Consider the following 9,924-nt stretch of genomic DNA (forward strand, 5'->3'; position numbering starts at 1 on the left):
GGATGTATTTTGACGATTTAAAGATTTTTAGTAATTATAAAAACACTTAAAAAAAAAAACAACTCATACAACTGATTTGCGTAGGCTAATCGAATGAATTTTGGTTTTTGCAATTTTCTTGCTAACTTTCAAGTACTTTATATTTATTTTTAAGATCTAAAAATTTACTTATGGCTTCTTCAGAGTCTAAACTTGCGGTAGGATGTATTTTTGACGATTTAAAGATTTTTAGTAATTATAAAAACACTTAAAAAAAAAAAACAACTCATACAACTGATTTGCGTAGGCTAATCGAATGAATTTTGGTTTTTGCAATTTTCTTGCTAACTTTCAAGTACTTTATATTTATTTTTAAGATCTAAAAATTTACTTATGGCTTCTTCAGAGTCTAAACTTGCGGTAGGATGTATTTTGACGATTTAAAGATTTTTAGTAATTATAAAAACACTTAAAAAAAAAAAACAACTCATACAACTGATTTGCGTAGGCTAATCGAATGAATTTTGGTTTTTGCAATTTTCTTGCTAACTTTCAAGTACTTTATATTTATTTTTAAGATCTAAAAATTTACTTATGGCTTCTTCAGAGTCTAAACTTGCGGTAGGATGTATTTTTGACGATTTAAAGATTTTTAGTAATTATAAAAACACTTAAAAAAAAAAACAACTCATACAACTGATTTGCGTAGGCTAATCGAATGAATTTTGGTTTTTGCAATTTTCTTGCTAACTTTCAAGTACTTTATATTTATTTTTAAGATCTAAAAATTTACTTATGGCTTCTTCAGAGTCTAAACTTGCGGTAGGATGTATTTTTGACGATTTAAAGATTTTTAGTAATTATAAAAAAACTTAAAAAAAACACTTAAAACTTTGTGTACAGAAAGCAGAAATATCGAAATAAAAGTAAAGTTTAGATAAAAATATACGACAATATAATTACTTTTAAACTTAAGTAATTATTTGTAATATATAAAGTTCAATATTATTGTTTTATTTATTGATTTTGTTTTTTGTTTCACTTGAATTAGATATTTATTAAACTAATAATAAGAAAAATTATCTAAAAATAATTAGACTTAAAAATAAACCTGTTTACATTGAAAAAAAAGTGAATTATATTAAAACCTAGCTTAAAATAAATGAACAGAAAATAGAAACAGAAAAGTAAATGCAGTGGCTACATACTTTCCTCGTGTGAATTATCAATATACCCCAAGTAAGAACATGATGCCCAATTCCAATTCACATTTTCTATATCTTTAGGCAAATTGTCAATACAGCAACTATGATACCACTTTTGGCAATTATCGCATTGTACCTAAAATAGGATACGTTAAACAATTAGGTTTTTATATTAGTTTGTATATTACAGCGAAAATCTATATTATACATAAAACAATGAACTAACCTATATATAATCATCTTCTTTTAAATTCGTATGCTGTGGAGTCTTGAGCATGCATATGTAGCAGATAGTCGTTTTTATAACTGAAAATTTAACCAGATTAACTCATATAAGATTTGTTTTTGACGATTTAAGTACCTTAGTTGGGCTAATAAATAAAACTAAGTTAACAGTTTTATACATTTAACGGTCGTAGTAAAGATTATATTTACCTCCATCATTTATCAACTTAGCTGCCACTTTTAATCTTTTTTCATAACATTCGTTACAATTAGTTGTTAGCTGTATCGATTTGGGAAGCCACGGATAAGATTCAATTATTTTTTCACCAGCCTAAAAAGATTAGTTATTACTAAACGAAGCTTATTAATTCACCAAAATATATCAAACGCTATCATAAACTTATCTCTTTACTAGTATTTTAATAATTTTATCAGTAATACCTCAATGACATAAACTCCACAGCTTATTCCGTCTGTTTGCTTGTTATGTTTTATCGATACGGCTTTGAAAGTGTTCACCGTTTTTAACAACTCTTCGTTTTTTCTAACGTGCGTTCTAAATACAAAAACATTTTAGAACTACCATAAAAAAAATATTATCGCAAAACGAAATCGTAACTACTAAACTATTGTTAGTAGACAAAAAATGTAACATATTTTACATGCAACACAATAGTAGTATTATATTTCAAAACGAAACATGTCACTGTTATATTTAAATCTTAGTACAACTTTATTGTAAAAAATAATTTTTAAAATTCTTTTTAAAAATATAACCACATTACATACAATAAAAAAACTATTTTTTGTTGATAAAGAAACAAATACTTGAAGTTTTAAATAGCTGCAGTACAACGTAAATTAAATTATATATGTATATTAGTAAATTTAAAATTCATTAATCAGTCTAATTACTACACAAAACTTACTTCATATATTTTAAAAAAGTCTCGCACTGTTGTATTTCACCCTTTGAATCTTTCAATGAATCAAAAATAATGATATTCGTTTTTACTTTGAACTAAAAAATAAGACTATTTTTTTACAACTTGACCATTAATATAACTATAAATCAATCCTTTTTTTTCAAAAAAAATTTTTTTACTATAGAAATATAAACTTTCAATAAGTTTTTTTTTGTAGCTATTACACTACACCAAACCTAATCTACGATGTTATCAAACTTTACTCAGATTAAAGACGGATAAAGTTTTTTTCAATGATATAATGCCTTAAAAATGGCCTCTAATAAAATAACTTGACTCATTAAAATTGAAGTATAAACTCGCTGAAAAGAGTGGTAAACTTTCTTCACTTTAATTTAAATCTTTTTTATCTTACCTTTTTGAAAAAATAGCTTGTGCAGTGTGAGTTACTTTGATACTATACTAGACTTTAACAAGTTTTAAACAAGTAACACTGAATACAAAGTATTAGTATACAAATTTGTACTACAACTAAATAACTTTTTAAGCTAATCATGAATTTTCATTATTTTGTATCATATTTTTTGTCATATCAAAAATTTTCATAGTTGGTTTAAATTAAAAACTATTAGATTCTATGTACAAAAAATTACTAACTACTGCAATCCAATGGTTGTTGGCTTTAAGATGACAAAATCCAAAAAATGACTCGCTTTCAACAATCTGAGAACATATTATCATTTTGTTTTGAATACGTATTAGTGTTAAGAAATAATAAACATGATAACTCACAATTTTTATGAAACTATGATGTACTTTCATTCCATTATACAGCTTTTCTAAATCAAGTCTTTGATTTTGGTCATTCAAAAGTAGTATGTCATTAGCTTTCGTTATATTTAACAGATTTAAGAAGTAACCGTATATGACCTGTGTAAAGTTATAATTGGTTTGATTTTTGCTAGAAACTATTTAGTCTTAGTTAAAAACAACATACACTATTTGAAAGCTTTCCGACTGATCTACTGTTCAGAGTATAGAAGTCCCAGTGGGTAATATACGTACTAGCTCCTGTATTAATCCTTCTTGCGTGTGTAACAATAGTATATGCATTTCTAAGTGGTTCGGTATCCCACAAATAATACACCTACAAATTGATTGCCGTTGTTTCATTTTATATTTGAAAAATACTAAAATAATTGTTTTACTTACTTGTTGTTCAGCATATTTAGGTTTGTTCCGTACAAACGTTGTTATTACGCTACTACTTTTTCGTTTTTTATTCTTTTCTTTCGTGACTGGTAAGTCAAAATCACTTGTTTTTTTTTTGTCGTAATTTGTTGATTTTTTACCTTTACCTTTCTCTATCAACTTTGAAATGCCTGATACCTAAAACAACAAGAGTTAACAAACTTTTAACACTTTTTTTTCTATACCAAAACATATTCTGTGAACCTTTGAAGTTATTTCAAGTTTTTTGGGCGGAGCAAAATATTTAGAACTTTGTTTTTTGTTTTTTTGATCTGGTAGTTGTTTTGCTCGGTTCCAAACCTCCTCTAATGTCAAAGTTCCATCTCTCCCAGTACACTCCTCAAGGTCCACAAAGTCCATCTGGTTTCTCATCATGTACATGAAATATCTGTTTTTTTAATAATGATAAAACTTAATTTATGTCAAGTTTGTATTATTTATTGACGTACCTTCCTTTCATATCTTCATAAAGAATCCTAACAAATTCACTTGGTTTAAGCCGAGTTTTTTTCTTAAGTATTTGGTGTTTAAGTATACGAAACCATAACTCGGCGTATGTGTTCGTATCTCTGAAAAATCGTAAATATGTTATAGAATATACTATTTCATTACTTAATAAAAAAATTACCTTGTTTGGCGATTTTTATCTGAATACAGAAGCATCCCTGTCCACAAGGGAACCAGAGGCATATAAAATACGACAAGAGTTCTTATAAAACCAGGCAAATGGTATTTATTACGATCTTTGCCATTACTTGTAGTATTTAAAAAAAATTCGTATATTTTGATAAATAGTTTTCCAAAAGGTGATTTTTCTGCCATTGTTTTACAAGCTTCTTCCTCTTTTAGATCGTATTGCAGCCAAAACTCATCATATCCTTTTCCTTCTTGTTTTTTATTATTTTCATTAAGTTTGTCTTTTTTTTCTTCGTCCTTTTTTTTATTACGAATCTTGCGGTTGAGATATTCTAACGCGGCCTTGAAATTATTTATATTTTCATTTAGTTAGTAGTTTTATGTTAATTGTTTTTTACAACTACAGCGGGTATATTTTAAGAAAACAAATAATTTATCATATTAATTTAAAAAAAAAAAAAAAAATTCATATTTCATGTATAATGCATACCTTTTGATCATCCCCAAAATTTTCATTTAATAATAAAATGCACAAATTAGTAAATAATTTGGTCAATTCCTTTTTACTCGTTGAGTCTATCATCCTGGCAAATACAAATGTGCAAAACTCTCTTAACTCGTTATTAGCTGTCAACTTTCCTAGTTTGTTTGTAATTGCCTTAATGATGTGGGAACTGCACAAATGAATGACAACTTTGTTGCGTGGCCAAGTTTCTTCTTCTTTTACTACATTCCAACACCTATAGATTATTAATTGAATAAAACATTATGAAAAATTTTGTAATATTTGTGTATTCGTAGTTAAAAAAGCATCATAAGTCGTTGAAGATATTATAAAAACAATAGAAATGATCAAATATCTTGTTTTAAAATTTTATATTTGCATTCACCTTTTTAAATAAGCTTCAATTGTTTCAATATTAACTGCTCTGCAAATAGAGTGTATGAATACCCACGAATAGTCGCACTCTATTTTAAAAGGCATGGAGTTAGTAAACCTGTACGTTTAGAATTTGCAATTAGATTTCTTAATTTATAATATAAAGCAAAAAATTTTTTTTTGCTTTATATCAATGCTTCTCTTATGCTTCATGCATATACAATATATAGAGGACAAATACCTAATTAAACAAATTTTAACGTTACATCAGTAATTGAAACTGTGATTACATCAAAAAGATTGCAACATTACATCTGTAATTTCTAGTCTGCACTTAATTTTCTCCTTATCTTAACTGTAATAATGTTGCATCAGTAAAACACGTGACCATGAGAGCTTTCTCTGAAACGCTAGAATGAACTATGATTTTAGCTCAAAACTTTTCATCAGATCTAAACAGTAAACGAGTGCAACGTGAAATCCTGTTACGATTCCGTAAATTTTATAACAATCGTATGTTTTATTATAAATTTTAAGCACTAGTGATTATTAAAATGATACTAGTGTATATACAGCAAAGTTTTACACAAAGTTTATTACTTGATAAGAACTTACTTAAAATGTAATGATTGAGTATTTTTTTACCATTAAAAGGATTTTGGTCGTCGAGAGCTACGTTTTTGTACATATTTCCAGATGACTAAGAAAGTTTGAAACCTGTATAAAAATAAAAAATAATAAATATAAAGTACTTCAAAGTTTGCAAGAAAATTGCAAAAACCAAAATTCATTCGATTAGCCTACGCAAATCAGTTGTATGAGTTGTTTTTTTTTTTAAGTGTTTTTATAATTACTAAAAATCTTTAAATCGTCAAAAATACATCCTACCGCAAGTTTAGACTCTGAAGAAGCCATAAGTAAATTTTTAGATCTTAAAAATAAATATAAAGTACTTGAAATTTAGCAAGAAAATTGCAAAAACCAAAATTCATTCGATTAGCCTACGCAAATCAGTTGTATGAGTTGTTTTTTTTTTTTAAGTTTTTTTATAATTACTAAAAATCTTTAAATCGTCAAAAATACATCCTACCGCAAGTTTAGACTCTGAAGAAGCCATAAGTAAATTTTTAGATCTTAAAAATAAATATAAAGTACTTGAAAGTTAGCAAGAAAATTGCAAAAACCAAAATTCATTCGATTAGCCTACGCAAATCAGTTGTATGAGTTGTTTTTTTTTTAAGTGTTTTTATAATTACTAAAAATCTTTAAATCGTCAAAAATACATCTTACCGCAAGTTTAGACTCTGAAGAAGCCATAAGTAAATTTTTAGATCTTAAAAATAAATATAAAGTACTTGAAAGTTAGCAAGAAAATTGCAAAAACCAAAATTCATTCGATTAGCCTACGCAAATCAGTTGTATGAGTTGTTTTTTTTTTAAGTGTTTTTATAATTACTAAAAATCTTTAAATCGTCAAAAATACATCCTACCGCAAGTTTAGACTCTGAAGAAGCCATAAGTAAATTTTTAGATCTTAAAAATAAATATAAAGTACTTGAAAGTTAGCAAGAAAATTGCAAAAACCAAAATTCATTCGATTAGCCTACGCAAATCAGTTGTATGAGTTGTTTTTTTTTTTTAAGTGTTTTTATAATTACTAAAAATCTTTAAATCGTCAAAAATACATCCTACCGCAAGTTTAGACTCTGAAGAAGCCATAAGTAAATTTTTAGATCTTAAAAATAAATATAAAGTACTTGAAAGTTAGCAAGAAAATTGCAAAAACCAAAATTCATTCGATTAGCCTACGCAAATCAGTTGTATGAGTTGTTTTTTTTTTTAAGTGTTTTTATAATTACTAAAAGTCTTTAAATCGTCAAAAATACATCCTACCGCAAGTTTAGACTCTGAAGAAGCCATAAGTAAATTTTTAGATCTTAAAAATAAATATAAAGTACTTGAAAGTTAGCAAGAAAATTGCAAAAACCAAAATTCATTCGATTAGCCTACGCAAATCAGTTGTATGAGTTGTTTTTTTTTTTTAAGTGTTTTTATAATTACTAAAAATCTTTAAATCGTCAAAAATACATCCTACCGCAAGTTTAGACTCTGAAGAAGCCATAAGTAAATTTTTAGATCTTAAAAATAAATATAAAGTACTTGAAAGTTAGCAAGAAAATTGCTTTAAAAAATTATGTTTTAAGCTTACATACTTATACTTTCATACTGCTAACTTCTTGTTAATACATATAACTAGAACTACATTTGCTTTGACATCATAATTATGAATGGATTGACTTAAAATTACTAAATAATTTTATTTAAAAGTGGCTTTAATAAAATAACTAAAAGTTTTCATAACTATATTTTATGTTAATTAAGTAAAAATATGGTTCTTTTTAAGTACTGAACAACAATTGTCCTTCAAAAAGAATTAAATGATAGTTGCTTTTAAAGATTTTTAACAATTTTTTTAATCACTCAGTCACACAAAAACCTGTTATCTAGTAAATCTGGCTTGCTAATTACAAATGATACCCAATCCTAGTCTAATTTAAATTAATATTATTGGATTAATTACCTACATTTTAGCAAGTAGTTTTAAGGGGGTAGCTTGAAAAGCTTGCAAGTAAAATTGCAAACTTGCAAATGCTGAGTCAGCAAAGTTTTGTCAGTATATACTTTTATTTATAATCTCCTATACCCTTATCCCTAACCCAAAAATATAGAAATAATAAAACTATATTAATACAAAAATTTTATTAAAAAAAGACTTTAAAATCTACTAAGGTAATATCAAGCTTGTACAACATTTTTAAACAAATAAATTCCCCTTTTATACTACTAGAAATTATTAAAACAAAAATATACAAGCTTTTATTTCTCTTTAGCATTATTTACGAAACTTATACAGTAACAATTAGTTTTAAATGTTTATACTTTAAAATATTTCTTATTGTTTTTTGTTATATATCTCAATTAAAAAAATTTCTTAAAACTTCTGGATTAAAGATTAGAAAGATTTGTAAAATAAGTTCATTGTTTTGTAAACATTTTTGAGAAAATGTAAATATACATTTTAGTTAATGAACAATTTAAAAAAAGAACTAAAGTCTTTTCTCTAACAAAATTTAAGATTTTATACATTAAATTAATTTAAGTTGTTTCAGCTTGAAGATGAATATTTTAAGAGAAAATTTTTTTTTTTTAATGTAATTGATATTATGTTAGAAAAAAAATAATTTAAAGATTTTAAATGTTTAAAATTTATTAGCTATTTTTAAAAACAACTCTAAAGCTAAAAAAGCAGCAGTTTTTTTTTTATAATTGTTGATTTTACATTTGAAATAGTGATGCTTGCTGTTATAAATATTTTTAAATATAATTGTTAAATACGATAACAAAATATTTCTTCATGCTTGTTCACATTGTTCTCTGTACGTTTGTGAATTTTTACATTAATCATATACTGTTTATTGATGACATAAAAAGCGCTTAAAATTATAGGTTCAAAGAACTTGCCTTGTGTACGAAAAGACCTTAAAGTTATCAACTCGAGTCATACACCTTTTTAATACAGTTTAACGTATTGCCCAAATAATTTTTATTCAAAATTGTCTTATAAATTTGTCTTTTTTTTTAAATTCAAATACATTTGTATAAATTTAAGTTAAACTAATTGTTTATTTAAACCGTTTTTTTAATTATAGTCAGTCAATAACACCTCTTTGGTATAAACTTAGAAACAACCGCCCTCATTTATTAGATATCGCCCTTTTAATGGTTATTTATATATTTACTTTATCACTACCTTATTAATTAACGCCCCCTATTAGCCAGAGTTGATTATAAAGAGGCGTTATTTCCAACTATAGGAAATAGGAATCTTTGGTATAATTGGACATAATTTTTAGGTTTAATAAAAATAAACGAAGCTTAAATAACTTTTTGAATTTTTGATAAACAAACATATTAATAGCAAAATTTGATTTTTGATTTTTTAAAGCTTTAGAATTTTGTTTAACCTTGTGAATTTGTTTAATAAAATGTACAGCATTTAGTTTTTTAGAACTAAATAAACAATGTAAAAATGTTGATTTCTATAATTCACAAATAAAAAAAGTGAAAGGTGCAAAAGTTTTTTAAAGCTTAATAACTTCCTTTTGTTTTGCACCCAACTCAAGTTTTGTTTATTAGAAGTGTTGGTCAAAATATCATAAAACTTTTATTTTAGTCATAAATGAATGCAGCAAAAATGATAATATAAAGCTTAAATGCGATGCAACAAATAAGTTATAAAATCTTTAAAAACTATAACACTTATAGTTCGTTATTTACACTTTTATAGCTAAAATACAGTTAATTAAACTATTTATATAAACCTAACAACATTACAATTTTTTATAACTACTACATTCAGCGAACTTGTTTAGTTAATTTCCTTTATAACAAAAAAGAATATAAAAAAAAGTTTTTTTGCATCAGGTAAAACAAACTTTCAGAAATAAAATCTTTAAGCTAAAACTTCTGGGTAGGTGTAAAATATGCACGAAGGGGCACTTTTGCACGGAATAATTTTTGCACGGGTTGAAAACTTTTTTAGTTTTTTTTATTTATTTATCATTATTTTTACTTTTAAAATATTTTATTATCTCTGTTACTTCTAACCCTTATCCTTGGTCGGTAGTTTTTTTGACTTTTTATCATTATTATTTTATTATAGATTTTTTTAAACTTTCGCATAAAATTAATCTTTTGTGCAAAAGTGACCCTTCGTACAAAAGTGTCTTCGTGCAAAAGTGACCCTTCATGCATATTTGAC

The 9,924-nt window shown here is 25.6% G+C and overlaps 1 protein-coding gene across 1 annotated transcript; it reads right to left on the minus strand.

Annotated features, from left to right (window-relative positions):
- Positions 1-1,410: 1,410 nt before the first annotated feature.
- LOC145847104 (uncharacterized) lies at positions 1,411-4,349 on the minus strand. The gene is made up of 11 exons (XM_082953519.1): positions 4,215-4,349; positions 4,036-4,155; positions 3,791-3,974; positions 3,548-3,724; positions 3,333-3,482; positions 3,128-3,265; positions 2,993-3,058; positions 2,339-2,430; positions 1,851-1,965; positions 1,620-1,740; positions 1,411-1,490 (listed from the first exon to the last, which is right to left on the minus strand). Exons 1-11 carry the CDS (start codon positions 4,274-4,276, stop codon positions 1,411-1,413), a joined length of 1,305 nt encoding a protein of 434 aa, XP_082809645.1. The 5' UTR covers positions 4,277-4,349.
- Positions 4,350-9,924: the final 5,575 nt, after the last annotated feature.

The sequence above is a fragment of the Thalia democratica genome, unplaced genomic scaffold (assembly GCF_965202585.1).
Source record: "Thalia democratica unplaced genomic scaffold, ktThaDemo2.hap1.1 HAP1_SCAFFOLD_815, whole genome shotgun sequence".
NCBI classification, from domain to species: Eukaryota; Metazoa; Chordata; class Thaliacea; order Salpida; family Salpidae; genus Thalia; species Thalia democratica.